Raw genomic sequence first — 26,757 nt, 5'->3', positions numbered from 1 at the left:
TCAGTTTGCTGCGCTTGGCGTTCCTTGAACCTTTAATAGTCTGGATTCAATTGGGTTCAGTACAGGTTCAGTGCAGTGACTGCCGAATCAAAGTAATTTGCCTCACCCGTGTTTGGGAGGGTGCTGAAGAGCTCATACAGTTCATCTGCACCCATGCTTAACATCAGGGATCTAAGCACCGCACCATCCGTCTCCCTTGTGGCACAGAAGTAATTGTCCAGCCGGCCTAGCCAATGCGCCATAAGGGCGGCTCCGTGGTAGGATCCGCCAGCTGGCTGAAGGGGGGCAACGCTGCCACCGATGAGTGGACTCCCATGGGGGGTGGTGGAGGCAGCTGGTCCCATTCTGCTGCGACGCGTTCATCGTGATTTCCTGTCACCGCTGGCACCATGAACACACTCCTTTCGTGGCCCTGCCAGCCAGTGTCTGTGCTGCAGGAGTCCCTTATCCTAGAGGTGAGAAACGTTAGATCTCCCCTGTGGCTTGTCTTCTTTCTTGCTCCCAGTTTATCTTTCTCTTTTTCCCTTGTATTTTTTTTCTGTATTGCACTAGTCCACTGGACACCCTGGATCCCTAGATTAGGTGTGCCACAGGTCATTCGTGTCTTGTTGGATGCAGTTCTTCTTTTGGTTGTCTTTTTTTTTTTTCACCTGTATCATGCCACTGCGCGTGGCCACGCTCGGGTCTCCAGCGCTTGAAGGAGATTGGCAAATGAAGATGCTGCATCTTCACTACGGGGCAGCAGCGGGGCAAGGCCGTTCACCAGCTGGCAGCGTGCCAGCTTGCCTCGGAGACACCGTGTCTTTGGGTGAGCCCAAACACAGAGCGTCGCCTCCTTCTGGCAATCCGCTAGAGGCGCCCCCTAACAGCAGCTCACCGGCCAGAGAGGGGCAACGAAAGTGCCGGGTGCGCATACCCCCGCACCACAGCAGACACGAGCACACTCCACCTGGGGAGCGGAGAGCCGAGGTGAGTGGTGCGCCGAGGCCCCTCGGCTATGGGGCACAGCACTAAAGTAGGTGGTTTCCCTCTCATCGTCAATGTAGAGGGTGACGAGGGTGCCGCCAGGTAACGCCAAAAAGGACAACACAACACCAGTATATGTTTCTGTGGAGAACTGCCGCCGGGGTCAACGGCTCTACCTTTTATTGATTTCCCCAGTTGCCCAACCCCCCCCCTTCGACCCATTGTCTCTACAAAGTATAGGAGAGCCGGGATGGCTCTCTACAAAAGCCAATACGGGATATCGATCTTTGTAAGCAAACGTTACAAGAAAAAGTTACAATTTCGCGGCAATGTCGGACATGATAGAACTACTTCCATAAAAGAACCTTTCCAGCTTCGTTCATCTGGAGTAGAATATGGTCAATTTTTTATTGTCATGTGTGTGCCCCACAAAACAGCTATATCATGACTTGTAATATAAATGTGTGCAATATATATATATATATATAAAGGGGGTGATTCTCACCCTGGCGGGCGGAGAGTTCCCCCCTCCAAAATACCACTCCGCGGTCGAAAGACCGCTGAGGGTATTTTGGCTTTTGCACTGGGCTGGCGGGCGACCGCCAAAAGGCCGCCCGCCAGCCCAGTGCAAAAGACCCTTCCCACGAGGACGCCGGCTCAGAATTGAGCCGGCGGAGTGGGAAGGTGCGACGGGTGCAGTGGCACCCGTCGCGTATTTCAGTGTCTGCAAAGCAGACACTGAAATACAAAGTGGGGCCCTCTTACAGGGGCCCCTGCAGTGCCCATGCCATTGGCATGGGCACTGCAGGGGCCCCCAGGGGCCCCACGACAACCCATACCGCCATCCTGTTCCTGGCGGGAGAACCGCCAGGAACAGGATGGCGGTATGGGCTGTCAGAATCCCCATGGCGGATTCTAATGGGCAGCGGAAAACCGGCGGGAGACCGCCGGTTTTCCGCATCTGACCGCGGCCAAACCGCCGCGGTCAGAATGCCCTGCGGGGCACCGCCAGCTTGTTGGCGGTGCTCCCGCCAACCCTGGCCCCGGCGGTCCATGACCGCCGGGGTCAGAATGACCCCCAAAGTTCTTCAACCTACACAATTGTGTAAAAAGTCTAGAGTGAAGGACTCTCTGGCTTTCAAATGAGATGCGCACATTGAGAGAAAAGATAAAAAAATTGGCTCTGAAGATGGCCCATTTTACCTCTGGCTACCCTGTAGTTAAATTTGTTACGCAGCACATTTTTAATATTAATACTAGCATTAGGCTGCGGATGATGGAACAGGAGAGGTACGATTGACTAAGATTTTGTTTCAGAAGTTAATAAAGCTTGATAATTTGCACGTTACAACATGACTATATTAAACAGGGTACGAACTTCATTTATTGATTTCACACTGATTCTGGAAGAATATGAATTTTTCTCGTTATTATCTCAACCTGTACAAAAGCCTTTGAATTGATTTTACTAGATCTCTGAGTTGTAGTGGTTAGTTATAAGTTTATAACCCTAACAAAGGTCAACCTTAATTGTTTTATGAATTTTACTTCACATTCCTAATATTAACACATTTTCAAACAATTCTCTTAAATAAAACTTAAGAGCTCGCTGCTTATTGCTGCACTTTCCACATAAAAGTTGGTCTGATTACCAGAATTGTTGTATATATAATGGGTGTTCAATGCATTTCTCTGTGCATCAAGTGAAGTGTCTTGATTTGGTCTCATTCTATTAAAACCTCTGTTTCTATCACACTTCAGAATTACCAAAAAAAGTACTTCATTTTTGCTTCCCTAACTGCTGAATCCATACTGTCCATTTACAGGCATTTACATTTTGTTGTGTGTTGCAGAACAATGACATCCTATGGCCTCTCCTTTCAGACTCCCTGTGTAGGAGGCTGGCCTGGCTTGTAGTGGGTACCAGAGGTACTTACACCTTGTGCCAGGTCCAGTTATCCCTTATTACTATAGAAGAGGTGTTTCTAGCAGCTTATGCTGATAGAAGGTAGCTATGGCAAAGCAGCTTAGGCTGAACTAGGAGACATGTAAAGCTCCTACTATACCACTGGTGTCATATACACAATATCATAAGAAAACACAATACACAGAAGTACTAAAAATAAAGGTACTTTATTTTTATGACAATATGCCAAAAGTATCTCAGTGAGTACTCTCAGTATGAGGATAAGTTATATACACAAGATATATGTGCACAAACCAAAATTATGCAGGCTATAGCAAGAAAAGTAATGAAAGCAGTGTAAAGTTACAATAGATTGCAATAGGAGCACATAGGTATAGGGGCAACACAAACCATATACTCCAAAAGGGGAATGCGAACCATGAATGGACCCCAAACCTATGTGAGCTTGTAGAGGGTCGCTGGGACTGTAAGAAAACAGTGAGGGTTAGAAAAATAGCCCACCCCAAGACCCTGAAAGGTAGGTGTAAAGTGCACCTACTACCCCCAGAGAGCACAGAAGTCGTGATAGGGGGATTCTGCAGGAAGAAGAAACACCAGCAATGCCACAACAGTGGATTTCCGGACCTGAGTACCTGTAAGACAAGGGGACCAAGTCCAAGAGTCGCGACAGTATCGAGAGTGGGCAGGAGCCCAAGAAATGCCAGCCGAGGGTGCCAGGAAGCTGCCACCTGTTGGAAGAAGCTTGGTGTTCTGCAAGAACGAAGAGGACTAGGAACTTCCCCTTTGGAGGATGGATGTCCCCCGTCGTGAAGACGCTTGCAGAGGTGTTCCCACGCAGAAAGCCTGCAAACAAGCCTTGCTAGCTGCAGGGGTCACGGTTAGGGTTTTTGGATGCTGCTGTGGCCCAGGAGGGACCAGGATGTCGCCACTTGAATGAGGAGACAGAGGGGGCGCCCATCAAGTGAGGGATCCCTCACAGAAGCAGGCAGCACCCACAGAAGTACCTGAACAGGCACTTGGAAGAAGAGTGAACCGGAGTCCACGCAAAGTCACAAAAGGGAGTCCCATGACGCCAGAGGACAACTCAGAAGGTTGTGCACTGCAGGTTAGAGTGCCGGGGACCCAGGCTTGGACTGTGGGAGTACTTGGACAGAGTTGCTGAGTTTCAGGGACCACGCTGGTCGTGCTGAGAGGGGACCCAGAGGACTGGTGATGCAGTCTTTTGTTGCCTGCGGTTGCAGGGGGAAGATTCCGTCGACCCACGGGAGATTTCTTCAGAGCTCCTGGTGCAGAAAGGAGGCAGTCTACCCCCAGAGCATGCACCACCTGGAAACAGTTGAGAAAGCCGTCAGGATGAAGCGATACAAGGTTGCTATTAGTCGTCTTGCTACTTTATTGCAGTTTTGCAGGCGTCCTGAACAGTCAGCAGTCGATCCTTTGGTAGAAGGTGAAGAGGGAGATGCAGAGGAACTCTGATGAGCTCTTGCATTCGTTATCTGGTGAGATCCCCAAAGCAGAGACCCTAAATAGCCAGAAAAGGAGGTTTGGCTGCCTAGGAAGGAGGATTGGCTACCAAGAGAGGTAAGAGCCTATCAGAAGGAGCCTCTGACGTCACCTGCTGGCACTGGCCACTCAGAGCAGTCCAGTGTGTCACAGACACCTCTGTTTCCAAGATGGCAGAGGTCTGGGACACACTGGAGGAGATTTGGGCACCTCCCCTGGGAGGTGCAGGTCAGGGGAGTGGTCACTCCCCTTTCCTTTGTCCAGTTTCGTGCCAGAGCAGGGCTGGGGGATCCCTGAACCAGTGTAGACTGGCTTATGCAGGGATGGGCACCATCTGTGCCCATCAAAGCATTTCCAGAGGCTGGGGAAGGCTACTCCTCCCCAGCCTTCAAACCTATTTCCGAAGGGAGAGGGTGTTACACCCTCTCTCAGAGGAAGTCCTTTGTTCTGCCTTCCTGGGTCAGGGCTGCCTGGACCCCAGGAGGGCAGAAACCTGTCTGAGGGGTTGGCAGCAGCAGCAGCTGCAGTGGAGACCCTGTCAAGGCAGTTTGACAGTACCCGGGTTCTGTGCTAGAGACCCGGGGGAACATGGAATTGTCCCCCCAATGCCAGAATGGCATTGGGGGGACAATTCCATGATCTTAGACATGTTACATGGCCATGTTCGGAGTTACCATTGAGACGCTGTACATAGGTAGTGACCTATGTACAGTGCACACGTGTAATGGTGTCCCAGCACTCACAAAGTCCGGGGAATTTGCCCTGAATGATGTGGGGGCACCTTGGCTAGTGTCAGGGTGCCCACACACTAAGTAACTTTGCACCCAACCTTCACCAGGTGAAGGTTAGACATATAGGTGACTTATAAGTTACTTAAGTGCAGTGGTAAATGGCTGTGAAATAACGTGGACGTTATTTCACTCAGGCTGCACTGGCAGGCCTGTGCAAGATTTGTCAGAGCTCCCTATGGGTGGCAAAAGAAATGCTGCAGCCCATAGGGATCTCCTGGAACCCCAATACCCTGGGTACCTCAGTACCATATACTAGGGAATTATATGGGTGTACCAGTATGCCAATGTGAATTGGTAAATTTAGTCACTAGCCTGTTAGTGACAAATTTGGAAAGCAGAGAGAGCATAACCACTGAGGTTCTGGTTAGCAGAGCCTCAGTGAGACAGTTAGGCATCACACAGGGAACACATACAGGGCACATACTTATGAGCACTGGGGCCCTGCCTGGCAGGGTCCCAGTGACACATAGACTAAAACAACATATATACAGTGAAATATGGGGGTAACATGCCAGGCAAGATGGTACTTTCCTATACCCTGTACTCCAGCAAGATTGTCACATACATTAATTTAAAAAACTTCTGTCAATCAGAGAAATAAAAGTTAACACCAATCCCCATGCTAAGAGAATAAGGAGCAATTTGTCTGAAGATATAGGCGGTCATTATGAACACGGCAGTAAACACCGCCGACCACTGTGGCGACGGTGAACAGAAGGCCGCCATTTGCGGTGGACAGAAACCCGCCATATAAAGAATCAAAAATCTGATTCTGACAAAAATCAACAGGCCACCAGTCTCCGCCAAGACCTTGTCAGCGGAAATGCTGGACGTCCCACCATGCCACTGCCGACCACACCCACACCCTGCCCTTGAAATAATGATGCACAAATCACCTTGGCGGTCAGTGGAAGCCGAACGACCATTGGCGGTGCAGACCGCAACAGGTGGCAAGTGGACCCAACAGTAAGAAGTGCACACATTGGATAAGTTAGAAACCCACACACCTGAAACACATCCACAACACCATAAAACACTTACAGACACACCACACAATCCTTTGCAACGAAAGTAGGCCAACGAAGACAGAGATCACCAGAAGCAGACACCGAACACCACAATCCACGATACTTACACCCAACCACAGAAGAGCACCCTAACCGGGATCCACACCGAGCACCATCCACGACACTCACCATGGCACCCCCCAAACACCCACTCTTCACAGAAAGGGAGCTAAGGACCATGGTGGAGGAGATCCAGAAGGTTGAGCCACAACTATCCGGGGCTCAGGTGCAGCACACACCCATCACCAGTAAGATAGAGCTATGGCAGACAGTAGTCAACAGAGTCAATGCAGTGGGACAACATCCACGCACCAGGGACGACATCCGCAAGAGATGGAACAACCTGCAGGGGAAGGTCAGGGCCATGGCATCTAGTCACCATATTGCAATCCAGAAGACTGGGGGAGGAACTCCACCTACACCACCCAACTACACTGATTGGGAGGAAAAGGTACTGGCCATCCTGCACCCTGAGGGCCTCACTGGACTCACTGGAGGAATGGACTCGGGTAAGTCGTCTACATTTACCCCATATCCATCACACCTGTAATGCATGCACCACCCCACACCTCCAACACCCACCAGGACCACTACCCCATCCAGCCCACAGGCACTGAATCCACTCCCCATGCATGCCCACAAACCCACAAACAGGCACACATCCCTCCCCCTGTGCACAGCCACCCACCCCTGTAAGGAAACACAATGGCCTATAACAATCACAATGCACCTCCACATCCTAAGCTAAAAGCAATGCTAACCCCACTAAAGCATCCTGCATGGCCCCAAAGTGTGTAAGCTGCACAAACCCACCCAGACCCCTGCCCCCCATCCGACCATGATAATGTAACAGACATGTCCATTTCCCCCAACAGGCACCACCAACCATGCCACCCTGATGGACAGGACAAGCAGTGGCAGTGCCCCCCAGGGAGACAGAGCCACCTCACAGGACACTGGGGATGGAACCCTGGACACTGATGATCAGGCTGGCCCCTCACACATTTCTGGACTGTCACCATCCAACAGCCCCACCCAGGACACCACTGACATCCCTACCACCCAGCCAATAACATCAGGCCAGGGCAACCGTCCCCACACCTGTGTATCCAGGCCACAGACTGGTGGAACACAGGTACAGAGGCCACAGTCACCCCCTACCAACAGGCAGGAAGACGATGGCCCCAGTACAAGTGGTACCACCAGACCTGTATAGGGGACACAAGGACAGGGGGCTAGGCCCAGTGGGAGGGCATCAGTGGCGCAGGGGGGAGGCCACAGGATGGATGCTGCAGCCCAGGACGTGATCTCTGAAGTCCTGGAAGCCTACCACCATACCCATGACAGATTGGCCCAGATAGTATCCACCCTGGAGCAGAGTCAGAGGATGCAGCAAGCACACCACCAAGATGCCATGGAGCAGTGGAAACTGCACAATGCCACAATGGCCAGCATAGCAGGTGCGCTGCTGCAGCTTGTCCAAACACAGCCTGAGGCCCACACTGAACACGAAGCCCCCACTACAGCACAGGAGACAGACCGGACAACAAGAGCATCAGCAGCAACTTCACATGTAATATACTCTGAGGAAATACAGGGGACATCCATCTCATCCCCTACAGGCCACCAGCAGGTGCCAAATGCACCCTCAGGCCAAGATATGGGACAGGAACACCTGCCAAGAAAAAGGCCCCCTCCCCTCTAAGAAGTGACTCTGCAAAAAACTGACCACCAACTATCCCACTCAATCAACCACCAAACAGTGCTACCAATAATTCAAAACTCATGTAAGCATTGATGGACCTACCAATACTGACAACAATGCTGCCACCATGTTGCCATTTTGGATAACCAACATTGACCCACCCCCATCACTGTAATTTGCACGATTTTGTCCCTGCACCAAATAAAACACATATCACACCAGTTACAAGGTCCCCTGTCATTATATGTGAACAAAGTGAAGTATGGATGCAACTGGTTGATTACTCCTTTATTTTTACCTGCGTAGCATGAAATGCTCCATTCGCCTTACATGTTGTTGTGGCTAAATATGTTTAGAAAAAATACACTACATTGTAATCTGTCCTATGCAGACCTGGACACAGTGGCAATTTGTACAATCCAACCCCCCCAGATGACAAGGCACACTGACAGTATGATGCACAGACACCAATCTCATCCAATTGTCCCACATAGTTACTGGAAGTAGAGTTGTATCAGTTGGGTTCTGGAATTTACATCTTCCCCTTCCTCATCATCACCATCACTCTCGTCCCCTCTCTGAGGAAGCTGGTCTGGATATACAGCACCCTCCTCCTCCAAGAGGGGGATAGAATTTCTCACAGCCACGTTGTGCAGCATGCAGCAGGCCACCACTATTCTACACACCTTTTCAGGCCCATAGGCCATGGAACCGCCAGAGCTATGTAGACAACGAAATCTAGCTTTCAGGAGACCTATTGTGCGCTCTATCACTCTCCTAGTACGTCCATGGGCCTCATTGTAATTTGTATCTGCCTCTGTTCCAGGATTCCTCACTGGTGTCAGGAGCCAACGCAAGTTGGGATAGCCAGAGTCACCTAGAAAAAGGTTAACACAACTTTAAATGACAAGCCTCAGAGGCAGACAGCCTGGCTGTCTGCAAGGTGGAAATAAGTGACAGAAACACCTACCTATGATCCACCCTCTGTCCTCTTGTAGTTGTTCCATCTTCTGTGGCACACTACTGGTCCTCAGCACAAATGAATCATGGACTGAACCAGGGAACATGGCATTCACATGTGTGATGTACTGGTCTGCAGTACACACCAATTGAATGTTCATGGAGTGAAAGTTCTTCCGGTTTTTGTACACCTGTTCACTGACTCTTGGGGGGATGATAGTTATGTGGGTGCCATTGATGGCACCTATCACATGGGGTATGTTGGCAAAGGCATAGAAGTCCGACTTGATGGCAGGGAGGGCAGTACTTTGGGGAAACCTCACATTCGACTGCAGGTGTCGTACAAATACATTCAGGAATCTTGTCAGTATAATGCTAAACATTGGCTGTGAAAAACCAGCACCCATGCCCACTGTCACTTGAAATGAGCCCGTGGCCAGGAAATGGAGTGCAGAAAGCACCTGCACTTCAGTAGGGGTGGCATGCTAATTACGATTTGCCGGAGTCAGTGCAGGATCCAGTAATGCACAAAGTTCAAGAATAGTTGCACGGGTGAGTCTATAATTGATAATGATGTTATGCTCCACCATGGCCCGCAAATCCACAATTGATCTGCACACCGATGGGGCCCTTCCTCGCCACAAGGGTCTGTACCTAGGAGGAGCTGGAAACATGTGTGAGGAACACACATACATCGGCAAATATTGTCAGTCATTGAGCACTGCTGGCTTGATTGTCATGACACAAATGCATAGTGTGTATGGCATAACATAAATTTTACCACAATGATAGATCAGGGCTTGTCAGGTGAGGTAATGTTAATTGTCACATGCCTATGGGTGTTTGAGGAACAGTAGGGCCTGCATTGTGCAGATGGGAGTTTTATAAATGCGTAGTTTTTGCCAAAATGTCTGCCCCATGTAATCCTGAACTGTCATTGTGGAAGTCACCTCATACCGCTAGCAGTTGACGTAACAGATGAAGGCGGTGTTTACCGGCGTGCGCAAATTCATTGGTTAACATGGATGTCAATGGGGAATCCTAGCGTATCATGATCACCGCCGGCGGTGATGGTGCACACCGCCGCGGTGCGTACGCAAACTCGTCACCCCAACTTCACTTGACTCCCTGATCTCGTGCAAGCAAGTACTCCACTGAGTGTACTGCTGTGTCCTGCCTCTGGCCATGGAAGTGGCACGTGCTGCAGGGGAAAGGGCCCCGGCCTTCACCCAAGAGGAATTGGAGAGGCTCGTGGACGGGGTCCTGCCCCTGTACCCCAAGCTCTACGGACGGCCAGAGGTACAGGTGAGTAGGAGAATTGGGGGCCAGGGATGTGTGTAATGGTTGGTGTTGGCAGCATACGTGTGTGCACCTCTGACACTGGATGGGCCAGGGTTCCTGACATGCTGAGTGGGTATGTGCTGTTAGTCTGTTTGTACTATCCATAGTGGGCGTATAGCCAGCTCTATATGTTTGGCCAGTGCCTGACCTCTGTGTTACATTTGCCCAGAAGAGGGCACTTTGCCATGGGTGTGGACTCTGGGGGTCTACAACTGGCGGAGCGCCCTCTGCAGGAAGAGGTGGGAGGTCCTGCCGCGCTGGGTGCGAAAAATCTGCGAGGCCCAGTTGGGGAAGTCCTCCCAATGGGGAAGGGGTGCCCGTCGGGCAATGACCCTCCCTTATGCTGCGCATCTTGGCGGTTGCGTTCAAAGACCTGGATGGGCGCTTGAAGGCTGCACAACAGTCACAAGGGGGTGAGTACGCATACCATATTTTTGACCCTTGATGGATGTGTGTGTGCATTTGGGTTTATGCTGCTTAGTTGCAGGGACTCTGACTGATGTCCATCTACATTATGGCCTCCATGGGGAGTAGGGGTGTTTTGTTCAGGTCTCCTACACGTTGGGTCCTTAAGTTATTTGGGAAATAGCTGTAGAGCAGGGTTCTGGGCATAGCCATGGGTATAGCGGTAGGTGCTGCCTGTTGGAGGGTCTTCTGGGTGGGTGTATGTATGAACCACTATGTTCACTCCATTCAGCTATTTTCAAATGTCTCTGCTTTTTTGTCTCCCCATCCCTGTTCTCTTGTGTTGTCTGTGTACATCAACATCATCTGGTAAGGGAGCTGAGGCACCGGCAAGTGGGGATGCAGCGGCCCAGGCATCCTCGGAGGCAGAGGTGTCTGACACCAAGGGGACCAGTGTGTTGGAGGGCGAGGGGAGTACCACTGGGGAGGCAACTACTACTGGAGGTAGTGACTCTGATACCTCCTCCAATGGAGGCTCCCTGGAGGTGGCGGACCCTAGTGGGGCCACATCGAGTTGCCCGTGCCCACTCACCCAGAAGGGTGGGCGTCTCCTTCGCCCAAGGCACCTCTTCCCCTTCCCCAGTCAGCTCTGCTGCCCTCACGGAGGAGGCTATTGACCTCATGAGAACCTATCTGTAGGGCAGACAACCATCGTTAATGCCATCCAGGGGCTAGCATCAGAGATGCAGCAGACCAATGCCTATCTGGATGGCATTCATGGTGCTGTGTCTGACCTACAGAGATCTTTTCAGGCTCTGGCCTCCTCTTTGACGGCAGCCAGTGTCGCTGGTCATTCTGTCCCCCCTCCAACCTCCTCTACCCCTTCCAGCACCCCACTCCCTTCACCCATCCAAAGCACACATTCTGACAAGCAGACACACACCTCAACACACAGGAAGCACACTTCAAAACACAAGCACCACACCTCCCACCACAAGCATTCACACAGCCAACATACACATGCACACACAGCAACATCCAATTCCCCCCCTGTGCCCACCTCTTCCGCCTCCCTGTCTGTCCCCTCCACATACACGCCCCCAGGCACTGCACCTTCATTCACTGTTGCTTATCCTATTCCTGCAGTCAATACAATAGCACACATCCATAGATGCACCCCAGACACCACACCTGCACTCACCACAACTACTTTAGTTGACACATGCAGCTCACTCACCAGACTTACAGACACCCAGACAAAATACATTCACACTGGCAGCCTGTCTTGTCCCACTGTCTCCTCCCCCCTCCTCCCAAAACACAAAAATGCACCAAAACAACCACCCATCACACATCTACCACACCTCAGCATACTGTCAGTCACCTGCACCCACAACGCGCACACCTACACCACTTACTACCACACCCTCTACCTCCACTCCCATGCCTTCCTCCAGGCCCAACTCAATTGCACCAAAGAAACTTTTCCTCTCCCGTGCTGACCTATTCCAAACCACTGGCCCACCCATCTTGTCCCTAAACGTGCACACCTCCTTGCCCTATCCACTCCTTCCATGTCACAGCCCGCCCCTGTCCACCCTTCACATTCCTGTGCCCCTTCCCCAGAGAGGAATAAGCCCCATGCTGAGCCTATTCCATCTGGCTCCACCCTGTCCAAGCACACTCCCCCACCTTCCAAAGCCAAACCCAAACCCCCTCCACCTTCCGAACGAAAATCTAAGCCCCACCCCTGTCGTAAATCCCCACCCCCAACCTTCTCCTGTTCCCTGAGGTGCCTGGATGCCCCATTGTTGCCCCTATGAGGTGGAGTACCGTAGCACTTGTGGGAGTCAGGTTGGGGCCATTGTGGCCCATGGGACTGTTAGCACTATGGACTGGCCGTTGGCCTTATATACAAATCATTTGTTCAGCGAGCTAAATTAAAAGTTAATGTGTGGCCTGTGTTTTTGGCGGCACACTCTGGATCCCTGAGCTCTCATTTCATTGTTTGTGGGTGTGGGGCACATGTATGTACTTTGGACAGGTTGGATTTGCCTTGCGTCGGGTAAGTCCCTCTTGCTGTGGGGTGCATGGATTTGTGCTGCTGTGAAGGGTTGTGGGTGCGTTGCGGGGTGGGTGGAGTGGGTGGGTATGTAACTGTGCCCTTTCTTCCCTTGTTTCATAGGTTGCGGTACTTACCGTCGTCGTCTTCGTTGGCGGTCTCGGTCATGGAGGTATATGGCAAGGAGAAGGGCTGGCATGATCTACAGCTCTCTATCCATGTCTGCTTTGGCGTGTTGTGTTAGCCTCCGGTGAGTGTTTCCTTATACTTGGTTCGTTTCCACCTGGCTTTCCGTGGCGGTGTTTCCCGCCCCGGAACTGACGGCGGTCAAGTGGTTCATTATTTGATGGGTTGGTTGGGCCTTTCCGTCGGCCTGTGGGTGGGCTCTGCTGTCATTGCCAGCACTCCTCTGCTGGCGGTGGGTGGTTTTCAGGATGCCTGTGTTTCAGTTGGTTCATTATTTGGCGGTCTGGACCGCACCTCTGTTGGCCGTTTTTACCACTGCTGGCAGTGCGGTGTTTACCGCAGTGTTCACAATGAGGGCCATAGCCTGAAATTTGACCTGTGTCCGAAGAACTGGCAAATGTGACAAGCTAAACACAAAATGTAAATTCCAGGCAAGACACAGCATTTAGAGTGCTCAGACTTTTCCTACTCACCAGCAACTGGATCTAGGTGTCAACCCACAGTTTGGTAAATACTGGAATAGAGGGTTCTTTTTTTGCACAATTCCATCATTGAACTATACATCACACACTTGGTGTATGCCATGTGTTTTGTGAATGTATGAAAGTCACAATGATCTAATCTGAAAAGGAAGGCCACATACCCCATCTGCACCAGATTTGTCTTTGTTTGCCCAGTTCTTCTATATTTACATTCCTTACATTTTAAAGCACAATGAAGCACAGACAGGAAATCCACTGTAAGCCCATGGAATGTCATAAAAAAACAACAGAAAAAAAATGAAAAAGGCTGACCTTGTACTGCAGTCAGATTTTTCATGGACCTCACAATTATGTAAGCATTTTCTCTTGTTAGGAAAATTGTAAAACTACTATTTTTACATGTATAAAAATTGAAGCATGTAGCTTTACTGTTTTTTTCTAATCAGATGAATTGTATCCTTCCACTACTGATGTAAGGAAACTATGGGGCAGATTTAAGAAAAGTGGTGCTGTACCTAGTGCAGCGCCACTTTTCTTGCGCACCTTAGTGCCCCCCTACCACCACCATGTGTGCGCCGTATTTAAAATACGGCGCACCGTTGAGCAGGGTAGGGGGCGATAGCATAATTTTTTTTACTCTATTGATGATTTTTGCAGGAGTAGTGTAAACATTTTGGGGCTACACCTGCAGAGTACATAGGGGCCCATTATAGATAATTGTATGCCACCGTTTAACGCCTCCTCTGAGTAGGCGTTAAAAGTACTGAAACAGGGGAACAGCCCCCTTGCATACATTATGCCTGGAGCAGGCATAACGTGGCGCAAGGGTTTACAAAGTGGCGCAATGCATGCATTGTGCCACTTTGTAAATATGTCAAAAGGGAAAATGCCACTTAGCACCATCTTAGCATAAAGAAAATGACACGCTAGGAGCTCTTAAATATGGCAATATATTTTTTATTTTAATTAAGGTCCCATTTGATTTCACTTTTAGCAGGGGATGTGGGAGGGTGCATCATGTTTCTGTCACACTGCCTGTCTCTGCCACTCTGCCCACAGCACCTCTGCTCATGAAACCACTTCTTGCACCCCACTTAAAAAAAGAAATATTGCTTTTGAAAGACCTGACAACTGTACAAATTCTCCATCTACTTCTTAATTTACCATTCAAAATGACTGTCAGAAATCTTGGAATGGTAAATAATAAAAATGTAACAAGAAAATTCCAAGATGGCTGTTTGTTTGGCAGTATGTATGCACCTGCATAAGTGGCCATCTTGAAATGTTTTTATTTTTTATTTTAAGCTAGGCACTCACATTTACTCATACATGGAATCCTGTCTTGAAAAATTTGTCATTAAGGAAATAAAGTGCTTCAACATGCAGAATATTCCTTTACTCCTTTCGAACTCATATATCAAGAGTCAATTGGTATCTGTCTGCAAAAACACAGGAGAGGTGTGTCATGTCAAAGGTCAGCAGTGAAAAGCAAAGGAATTCTAGGACCATGAGGAACTACTCAGTGGCCAGGTGGGCACTGGACACCTCTTCCACTTGATGGTTTGGGAAGAACAGGAAGTAATGGGGCAAAGGTCATCACCGGGTTGAATAGAGCTAGGATCACAAGGGTAGAGATAGGTTCCCTCAAAAGAGAAGGTCAATTAATTTTCTCCTCCCTATAAAAAAAATCTATAATTTGTTGTGCAAATCTATGGTCTATATTTTTTTTAAATGTAATGTAGATTATAGGTTATATTATTTGATATGCAATGTGTACCTCTTCAGGGTGGACTTGTGTGTATGTCTTTAAGAACTTTCAATGTGAAGGACCGCTCTGCATTAAAACCAATGTTAAATTAGTTATGCAGTTCAATAGTACATCTATGTGTTTTAAGTGTATGCTTTTATTACAGCCCTGAAGAAGTGGTCCATCACTGCGAAATGTGTTGGCTATAGTGGCTGTAATGTAAATTTGAAACTAGCACTGATGGTCAACCTATGAAGATTATTATTCTGCATTGTACAAAATAATATAATAATATAGGAATATTCTTTTTTATAGTGTGGAATTTATTGCTGTGAAGAAAGACAGAATGGCATTGAGATTTTGAAAGTATAAATGTTAAAATATTTGTTTTTGATATAAGATGAACATGAATTAAAATGTGTGATATAGTATGGGAAAGTTTTACGTATCTTCAGATGTGTTTTATCTCAAATAAAGATGTTTAAATACTAATTAAGGAATATTATCACTTGTCTTTATGAAATAGAAAGGCTGCAGAGGAGCCAAAGCACAATACATGGCACCATGACACAGCAGTTCAAGGGCAAAGTAAGGAGGCAGAATGAGCACTAGGGAGCCAGGGAGCTTTAGAAGGGGCACAGGACAGAAAGAGTGCACTTGTGAAATGCCCTTTGTGGGACCAACATGAAGAGGCAGCAAGCAAGGAACAACTCTATAAGTGAGCCCCCAGCAAAGTGTTCTCTGGTCACTGTAGCAAGAGAGAGACAACAAAAGATTGACTTCCTTTTCAACCCTAATTGCATGTAGACTGTGGGTGCACAAGTATTGAGGCAGAAAATGAAGAAATCAATATCCTAAGCAAGTTCTTAAACATGCTTGCAATAAGAAACAATCACTCCCACCAAATAACAATATGTGTTTCAAGAGTAATCTTTATTGCTAAACAGTATCAGGAGTAAGGAAACTGAGTTCTTCCTTTAGGATTCACCACAGGATATGCATATCTTTAGGAATCACTGCAATATGAATGTGTGGTGTTTTGGAGTATTTAGGAGTTGTAATGGTTCAAGGATGGGTTGTGTTTTGGTGTGGTCTCGGCAGGCCCCATAAAAGTGAATGATGTAAGGTTATTCTTAGTAATTACCAATTGCTGTTCACTGCACATAAAGGACTAGGCCACAAAAGAAATATAGCATGAGTGTTCAAGTGGATAATAAAAAAGGAATGTATACAAATATTACAAGAAATAAAGAAGAAAGCCATCAGTGCCAGAAACATGGTCTAATATGTTCTTCACTTGTGTGTATATGCCAGTCCTCCAGGTCAGGTAGCTATAGGGGTCAAGGCAAAATGGGAGATGATGTGCACCAAGTAGCTGCATATTTCAGGAGAGGTTGACTGCCATGACACAGGTTAATATATTCATGACTGGAGAAGAAGAGCTTGACAGTAGGCATATCACATACACTCATATGGCAAATACCTGTGATGGCTCATCCAGGTCTTCTGATGATATTTGTGAACCATAAAGCAAAATGTCACTTGAATTGACAGATGGGAATGGAAATACTTGACAGTGACTTGCTCTCTCCAGATGTCAAGTAGCTGATAACCTTCAGACATATTTAGAAAGAATTTTGAATGGCTTCTTGTGAGAACCAACATATTGTCATCCCCAGAAAGCTACAGCAGGAAGCCTTGGATATAGCACAAGAACAATTTCCCAAGCTAGTGGTAACAAGAAGGGCAAAGAGGGACTGAGGCCCTCATTAAAAGTGTGGCAGTCTTAAAACCGCCACACTCACAGTGGAGATTAAACCGCCACATGGACGGTGGTAAAGACAGCCATATTGTGGGAGCACCCTCCCCCCCACATCCACGCACATGCACTCACTCTCGCCACCGCACACAACCATACACAAACCCCCACTCGCACTCACACATATGCACACCCCTCCGCAATCATGCATACCCCATCCCCCACATCCATTGGCGCACTCCCCCACTGCATCCATTCACATACTTCCCCACCGCATCCATTCACTCACTCCCCCTCTCCGCTTTCATGCAAACACACTCCCCTCTCCGCATTCATGCACATGCACTCCCACCTCCACATTCATGCACACACCCAGACACCACATTCCTTCATGCACCCAGACACCCCCATTTGCACATATATACGCACCCAGATACCCCCATACGCATACATACACGCACCCAGACACCCCCATTCACACACATACACGCACACTCCACACACATGCACCCAACACCCCCACCTCCCCCCTTTTCGGACGATCAACTTACCTTTTCTGGTGAGGTGGTCGTCCGAGAGGGGATGGGTCCTGCCGTTTTCCACCACCAGCACAGCAATGCTGACAGGACTCTGTCACGCCGTATTAAGTATCGTAATACGGCAGACAGAGTCTTGTTGGTGTGGTGGTGCTGGTGGTGGAACTGTCTCTCTTCCTCCGTCGGCCAGGCCGACAGGGTCTGATTTCCCACCCGTAAATGGGTGGAAATCCTACCTACCTCAAAATATGCAGAGAAGCTCCACAAAAATCAAATGGCCAAATGTAACAGAGAGGATTTAATACTAAAGATGCAGTTTAGAGGCTATACCTGTATAGAGGTGATCATTTATGTTTTACATGGATATAGCAATGTACTGTCCTTTAAAAACATAGGGCCTGATTACAACTTTGGAGGAAGGTGTTAATCCGTCCCAAAAGTGACGGATATACCACCAGCCGTATTACGAGTCCATTATATCCTATGGAACTCGTAATACGGCTGGTGGTATATCCGTCACATTTGGGACGGATTAACACTTCCTCCAAAGTTGTAATCAGGCCCATAGTGTATCCAAAAATAGGAGCAGAAATTCTGCGGTGGTAGCCAATGTACTTACTCCACAGAGGCCTAGTGTAGATGTCTTCAAGTTGTGTATTATTGATTAACCAAACAGAGCACATTTGTGTTAAACTCAGCATTAACTTTGTAGTGCACCTAGTACAATGCTTATGTCTCCTATTACTATCCCTACTGCAATCTCAACCATAAACAAAGTAAATGTTTTCAAGGACATATATCAACTGGTGGATAAAATGTTTTGATTCTTACTCGCTGTCGTATCTGATAAAGATTTCTTGTTAGTAAATCCCGCATTTCGTCCACCTCATGTGGGGAGACTGGTTTCACTTTATTTTCATCCTGGAAATGCCTGTTGAGGATTAAAGCAATTCACACCATTAACACAAATGTAAAAAGTACCATTTACATTTGATTTTAGAAGCGACACATTTCAATTCTTACAACCTTTGTTTTGAATGCTGAGTAAGTTTGGTTTCTGCAAAGTTTTTTAACTTTGAGAGTGTGCTTTGCTTGAAGCAAGTAGCTTGCAAGGCTGGATGAGCTAGGCTCTTTGATAGGTTTGGTACCAAAACAAATATTTGTTTACTGAATTTAAATATTTATTACATCATAATCTAAAATCATTGCAAAAGGATATCAATAATATCACTACATACCAGCTAGAAAGCAAAATTCCTCATCCTTATAAATGATCATGTATAAAACTATGTGCCTCATTACGAGTGTGGTAGTCCAAGGTCCGCCACACACATGTTGACGGTTGGACCACCACACTCTTGGCAGTCTAATTGCCCAATTGCGACTTAGGCGGGCGGACCCACCTTAAGACCGCCATCCCCACCAGGATCACAGATCCTGACAGGGTGACAGCAGGCGGGCTTGTAACCAGCCATGACGGCGCTGAACTCAGTGCAACCTAGCTGCTTACAATCCCACCTTCCACCAGGCAGAAAGCCAGTGCCGGGGACCAAGGGGGGGGCTGCATTGCCCATGCCCATGGCATGATGTGGAGCACTGCCCATTGCTTGATGTTGAGCAATGGTTTCTGATCAGCTTTACAGAGGCAGCATGTACTGTCCTTTTCACCTACCAGGTGGTCATAATGAAAGTCCCTTAGTGAAAGCAAATACAATCTTGCTGTGATTAGCCTTATTATCCTCTCAAGACTGATCTGTGGATACCAATAATTTTGCCTTGTGTTGTTATTATAACTACTTAGCACCGTCCTACTGGGTTTCTGTTTTTGGTATGTTAAGCAGTCATCAGTTAAAGAGATTAAGGGCCTGATTTAGAAAATGGGATTGTAATATGGTAGACAGGATATCCTTCACGTTTGTGATGGTGTATTCCCCTCTGCCAAGTTCTAAATCAGGCCCTTAGTTTACCTGTTTTAAAGCTAGTTTTGTTTGTTTGTTGCTTTGGTAAGACCAACGTTTCAGACGTTCTTAAAGTGCAGTAATACTAAAGAGTCTTCCAGATATATGTTTTGTGGGTTCTTGTTCTCAAAGACCTTAACTGTTTGCCACATTAGTTGTTTTAAACATCCTTATGAGGCCGTTCTAAATTTTCAATAGGAGGCAATACAAAAGGGCACCAGGATATTTGCTTGCTTGAAAAGACTGATTTCACAGGTCCACTTGTGGTTCAGATGGGCTCTCTGGTAGTCTAAAACACTGAATACATGTCCGACATGGCGCAATGTCTGGCTAGTTAGTGCATTTCTCATAGAAGATTATCTAGCCAAATGTTAGTGTAGGCTACACATTGCACTTGACCACTTGCATTAATGGATTAAGCGACGGCCCAATAGTTCACAATTCAACCTTAGGAAACATGAACTTAAAGGCATGGCTGTGGTTTTAATAGTTGTTAATTGCCTCTAAAGGCCTCCCTGATTGACATATATCTGCCATTGGACTCCAGCTTATTACTGTTTAAATTTCCTTTCTTGACAATCTTTTGACCAAATATTACCACTTTTTTCTTTATCATTGTTGATCCTCAAGTGGTGCTTTGAGCAGAAATCGCTCAACGTATTAGGGGCCATATTTATACTTTTTGACGCAAAACTGCGCTAACGCAGTTTTGCGTCAAAAAAATTAGCGCCGGCTAACGCCATTCTGAAGCGCCATGCGGGCGCCGTATTTAATCAATGACGTTAGCTGCCAGCGCTGCCTGGTGTGCGTGGAAAAAAACGACGTACACCAGGCAGCGCCGGCGTAGGGGGATATGGGGCTTGGGCGTAAAAAAATGGGGCAAGTCAAGTTGAGGCGAATTTTTCGCCTCAACCCGATTTGCGCCATTTTTTTCGACTCCCAACCCCCATAGAAATGACTCCTGTCTTAGCAAAGACAGGAGTCATGCCCCCTTGCCCAATGGCCATGCCCAGGGGACTTCTGTCCCCTGGGCATGGTCATTGGGCATAGTGGCATGTAGGGGGGCACAAATCAGGCCCCCCTATGCCACAAAAAAAAAAAAAATGACTTACCTGAACTTACCGTAATGTCCCTGGGATGGGTCCCTCCAGCCTTGGGTGTCCTCCTGGGGTGGGCAAGGGTGACAGGGGGTGTCCCTGGGGGCATGGGAGGGCACCTCTGGGCTCCTTCAGAGCCCACAGGTCCCTTAGCGCCTGCCTTTTCCAGGCGCTAAAAAACGGCGCAAAAGCGGGCGTATGTCATTTTTTTTGACCCGCCCACTCCTGGGCGTGAATTTTGCCCGGGAATGTAAATACGGCGCACATGCCTCAGAGTCAATTTTTTAGATGTGAACGCCTACCTTGCATATCATTAACGCAAAGTAGGTGTCCACGCTAAAAAATGATGCAAACTCCATGGACTTTGGCGCTAGACGCGTCTAACGCCAAAGTATAAATATGGAGTTCGTTTTGCGTCAGGATTGCGTCAAAAAAATGACGCAATTCCGGCGCAAACGGAGTATAAATATGCCCCTAGTTTCCTTTGCAGGCTAATTGGTGTTTTATATGGCATCATGGTGTTATCTGCATATCGTAATACGTTAAATGGTTGTTCCAATATTTTTAGAGGGAACATGGCTGCATCATTGAGGGCTCCTTTTAAGTCAGCTATGTATACATTAAAGATATTGGAGCAATCACACAGCCTTGCTTTAAACATTTGTACTTACTGATCTTCTCCATAGTGAACAACAACTAATCAATACAACCAAAACCACCTTACATGCATACACCTATTGTCTATGGAATAAGCTCAGTTTTGAATACATAGAAGCACAACTAACAGCCAACAGAGATCTAGATACAATAAATTCTGTTCAAAAACATTATGAGTGGCTAGTGGTAGCTTTCGATATCGTAATGCCACTCAGAAAAACAAAGCAGGACAAAAGTAAACAAGCACCTTGGAGAAACACAGAACTAAAAAAGATAAAACAACAAATCAGAAGACTGCAACAAACCTGGCTCAAAACAACCAACACTGAAGACAAACTTCACCTATACAAACTTAACAAAATATACAAATCTTTAATTAGAAAAGCTAAAACAGGTACTACTCAGACATAATTTATAATGCTCTATCTGCAAATAAAGAATTTTATAAAATTCTCAACAAATTTTAAAAATTTAAATGCATGGAAGGAACTCATCCCATCACTCAAGAATTCAAAGACAAACTGGCAATCATTACAGACCAAGGCAGACACATTGGACTCCTGTTTGAAACTAAGGAAAACCACCAGCACCACCCTATTTCCAAGAATGCTCTCCAAAAGTAAGCAAACCCAGCCTCTGCACCCCTTCAAACAAATATGACAAAGTGAATTTATGGATCTGGTCAAATCAAGCAGGTTTTCCAGCTGCCCTTCTGACCATTGTTCACCACACATCTTGAAGAATATTTTTTTATCTACCTCTGCTGTCACATCAGTAAGAAGAATCATCAATAATTAACTACAGGAATCTTTCCTGAAGACCTTAAAAAGGCATACATGTGTCCATTATTAAAGAATAAAAAGCTGGACCACATGACCGCAACAAATTAACTTCAAACACTGCAACTATGTAAAGTCAATGTTTATACGATACAACTTAAATCTCAACATATTATACTTCTGACACATATATTGCCTTAGTATGTGATCATGTGTCTATATATTTATAACTTAAGTCTTACTGTACAAGAGGGAAAAACTACTCTCTTGAAAGCTTTACTCTGTCTCACCATTTCCCTTTACCTCTATCAATCTATCCTCTGCCTCCACTCTTTGACTCATCCCCAAACCATTCTACTACTATGATCTCCAAAATAACCCTTCCTAGAATCTTCCCTTCTCCACCCTTCCAGGCTCACCCCAAACCTCAATTTACTACTATGATCTCCCAAACAACCCTACTAAATTCTCCCTCATTTATCTCTCCTTTATGCATCCCACACATCATCTTACTACTATCATTTCCCCAATCCCTTTCTACAGACCCTTCCCTCCTCCATCTCTCCTTTACTTATCCCAAACCTCATCTTGCAACTATGATCTCCCAATTAACACATATTGATTCTTCCCTCTTCCATACCTCCATTATTCAATTCAATCCAACTAAAAGAATCATGTCCTCCACTCAAATGAAATCATACCTCCCTATACTTATACTAATACTGTACTCATATTTTCCTATTCAGAGTAGCATGCTACTCACCGAAAAGCGCTTCAACGCCTCATCAGGGGCAGTAAGTGCTATGTAAATACAATTACTATTACAATTACAATAATTTCTGGGTCCAGTCTGATTTTCAAGCAAGTTCACGAATACAAGTTGATGATAGCTTTCACAAGACTTGTGAGGATACCCCAAGCCAATAACTTGTCCAGTAGTTTGCCATCTACTGCTGAGTGAATCAAATGCTGTTTTGAAATCGATAAAAGCTGTGTATTGATTGCCCGATTCATTGATGATTTGGTACATATATAGTCATAATACCATTAATGCTGCTGCCCCTTTTGAAGCACTTTTGATAGCAGGGTATTAATCTTTTGTCCTCCGCACATTTCTCTAGATCCTTTAGAATGGGTTTGGCAAAACACCATCTATGTCCAGTAAGGCTATTAGCAGATAATCGCTTGGGGAGGTATGCTGGCTCTTTTTGGGAATGGCCACCGGGAAAAACAACTATCTGGGACTGCATTTGTTTTAAACAGCGGATATGGAGTGGAGTTAATACCTCTGCCTATAAATCCATGTTGCCCTTGTAGAGCACTGCACGTAACCCATTAGGGCCTGGAGCCTAATCTTTGGGAATGTTCTTTAGGATGGATTTAAGGGAGAGGTTTCCAGCCCTAGGAGGGCAGCAATGGCCACAACCATTGAGGATTGGACAAGACCAATGGACTACTGTGCAGCTGAAGAGGACAGGGTGTACTTGAGATGTGGTTGCCCACAAAAATACAAAAAGACATGGAACCCATTGGGGAGTCTAATATTGAAAGTGTCGCTCATTGGGGGTTACACGTTAGTAGTTATTTGAAAGTACTCTTTATCACCTGTTATTACCATATGATATTTTGGTGCAAAGACACACTGGGTCAGGGTGAGAGCTGCAATATTTCTAATTTTTTATGTTGTTCTACATGTGTATTCTTTAATTAAAATGCAATGAAACAGATTTATATAAAAAAGCTGGATTGTATTTCAGTTTTAGTGGTTTCTCCATTCTGCTGATCAGAAATCTGAGTTGTAAAGGTAGGGGAATTATTTGTTCTGTATAGTTTTTGGTATATAAGGTATCTATTCCTGTGGTGGTACAGTGGTCATATCAATTGTTTTAATTCCTGAAATTATGCTGTTTACATATGTCCAATATTTCTGATGATTGTTTGCTTGATCTTGAACCGGGAGAGCTTTGAATTCTTCTATTGTGTTGAATTTTTGACTGGGACCAATGTAGTCCTGTGCAGCAATTCTATTTGCTGACAAATGTGTGCAAGAAGGTGGATTATCACCCACAAAACCACCATTTAGGATTTACAGGCCCAGTACATGAGAGAGAGCATTAATTTTAGCCCTCAAATCTTTGAATTAGAGAGGCAAGCTGAGGAATCCTGCAGTGTTCATTATCCGAAGAAGCCCCTTCTATTGCATTATCTATTGAGAACATACAAGTTAAGGCTGTTGGCACAGTCCTCTCTTAACTTACATAAGCTTGCTGCTGATAGATTAACATATTATAAATAACCATAGTGTTATTTTCGGTTACACTGTCAGTTATGTTAGAGATGTGTAATGTGTAATCATTGTATAAGGAAACTGCAAGGACAGTTGGAGGCAATATTTTAATATGTGAAATATGTCTTTGTTTTAAATGTGTATAGCACATCTTGGCTTATCAGCTGTTGTGGGTGCATGATCCTATTACATCTTTTCTATGATTAACACACATATTTTTCTGGGTGTATATGTAACGTTCCCTGAACCCAGCGAAATTCGGCAGACTGAACATTCTGAAGAAAACCCTTATATGTGAGTCACTGGCAACATGTATTGTATATATTTGTGTATTGGACTATTTTGCGGCAATTGAGAAACAGTTTTATTCGTGGGGATTAAACAGCACCAATCACGAATTTAGGATTTTGTTTATTTGGGGTTAACTGTTAATCTAACACTGGTATGCTATATTCTCACAGGTGAACCCGCAGTCAAAAATCTTCGGAACAAAACATTTAAACTCCTCTAACAATGGTCTGAAAAAAATGGATGTAAGAGTACTGGTAGATTTCAGCTAAGTAATAAAGTAGAAGTTGCTGTAAACTCAGGATAAGGGTTAGGATGCTGCCTAAGGAAAGGAAGGAGAATTAAGATGAGGTACAATCTAGGTTATTGGTGATCTACAGGGTTTGGGAGGTATAGAAGAGGACAAGGGAGATGGGGTTCCCAATTTTTAAACAAGAAAATAATCTGCAAAAAGAGACAAAAAAATCTGATGATCCACCTGTTCTCCATAGTATGTGTTTCTCCTTCCACGTAACTTATTCAATTCCTCTTTATCAATTTAAATCATCTCAAATCCACAAAACAGTGGAACACTGGTGGCCTCATTTACAAGGTCCGTGGTGCAGGGTGATACCACAAGTGTCTTGGTGCGCCACCGGGAAAGGGCAGAAATGCACTGTATCTACAAGGCACGGCACAGTTCTGTCCTCTCTTCCTGTGCTGGCCCATAAATTGTTGCCATGCATCAACATAGGCACCCTTGTACCAGGGTGCAAGAGATCCTGCATTGTGCGGATGATTGTTTTTGTGCAGGAAGGGACAGCTTCCTGCACAAATCAATCACAAGAGGTGTATTCCTCTTCCTATGTGTGCTGCAAAAATGAAGCACACATAGAAAGAGGAACAGACAGGGAGAAATAAAGATATTTCTCGTTGCATCACTGTTACGCCACCCCTGAGGTTGTGTAGGAATCTGACACATTCCCAGACTTGTAAATCTAGGAATGCATCAGATTCCCTTGAGTTCCATGGGTGTTGCATGGGAACACCCCAAGCAATATCCATGGAACGCCCCTTTCAAGCAGTGTTATGTTATGAATAGGGCCCATATTTACAAGGCCATGAAAAGCCATGCAAGGTGGCTTTGCTAGCCTTGTAAATATGGACTGGCACACTGCGTCACCGGAGCGTAAATGCTCTGGTGGAGCAGTTTGCCGCTAGGGCCTCATAAATGAGGCCCTGAGTATTTAATATCGATCTACAAAAATACTAACTCTATAATTTCGACAGCCCTGTATCACCAAATAAGTATATATAGGTAAGTATAAGTTTACTGTACTTAACTTCACATCTACGTACATCTGACACTATATATATTGTCAGGGTATGCAGATGTCTGTTAAGAATAGTAAATCTATATGTACTTATGCACCCTTACCTTGACAATGCAGTAGTAGTCAATATTCTGTAGGATATTCTGTAGTTTATATTTTTATAGGTCGAATTTTTGACCTTGACATTCTGACATACACAAAAAGCAGGCCCTTGCAATCCTTCTGAAAAGTCCAGCAAGCTCACAAAAAACACGTAAGGCTGTCCACATGTTTGCAACAGGTTTATATTTTGTTGTTTTTAATGATCAATAATGTTTTTGTTGTGAACAAGCTGTAAGAACAAAGTGATTGAATACTTTTTGAGAAATGCATAATGTTGAAATCAGCCCATAGTTAATGCTGAGGTTAAAGACAGACTGACCAGCCTGCTGCAACAGTCCCAGCAACATTGTGTACCACTAAAATTCTAAGGCCCATATTTATACTATGTTTGTGCCGGATTTGCATCATTTCTTTTTACGTAAATCCCCAGCAAACTTAACTCAATATTTATATTTTGGCACTAGACATGTCTAGCACCAAAATATTGCAGTTAACAAAATATTTTGCCTGTGGAAAACTACCTTGCGTCAATGAGATGCAAGGTAGGTGTTCCCGGGCAAAAAAAGCCTCAAAGGCCCTAGCACCTTATTTATCCTCCCGTGCAAAAATCACGCATGGGAGGAGGAGGGCCTAAAATAATGTCACTAAGCCTGCTTAGCATCATTATTTAACACCTGGGTATGGGCAGGCGTAAGGGGACCTAGAGGCAGATTTCCATGGTCAGAGACCATGGAAATTGCCCACAGGTGCCCTTCCGTGTCCCCAGGGACAACCCCACCCACCCCCCCCGCACCAGGAGGTCACCCACAGATGGGGAACACATCCGAAGGTAAGTCCAG

The 26,757-nt window shown here is 46.1% G+C and overlaps 1 protein-coding gene across 1 annotated transcript in view; it reads right to left on the bottom strand.

Annotated features, from left to right (window-relative positions):
• The window catches only part of LOC138250056 (sodium/hydrogen exchanger 2-like), a 720,639-nt gene that overhangs the window by 101,000 nt on the left and 592,882 nt on the right, over positions 1-26,757 (bottom strand). Inside the window, exon 9 of the mRNA XM_069204438.1 lies at positions 18,269-18,368. Coding sequence (XP_069060539.1) covers positions 18,269-18,368 — 100 coding nt within the window. The remainder of the gene's footprint in view (positions 1-18,268; positions 18,369-26,757) is intronic.

This window comes from Pleurodeles waltl, chromosome 8 (assembly GCF_031143425.1).
Source record: "Pleurodeles waltl isolate 20211129_DDA chromosome 8, aPleWal1.hap1.20221129, whole genome shotgun sequence".
Classification (NCBI taxonomy): domain Eukaryota; kingdom Metazoa; phylum Chordata; class Amphibia; order Caudata; family Salamandridae; genus Pleurodeles; species Pleurodeles waltl.
The sequence above is the reverse complement of the archived record's forward strand: the minus strand, read 5'-3'. Positions and strand labels throughout refer to the sequence as shown.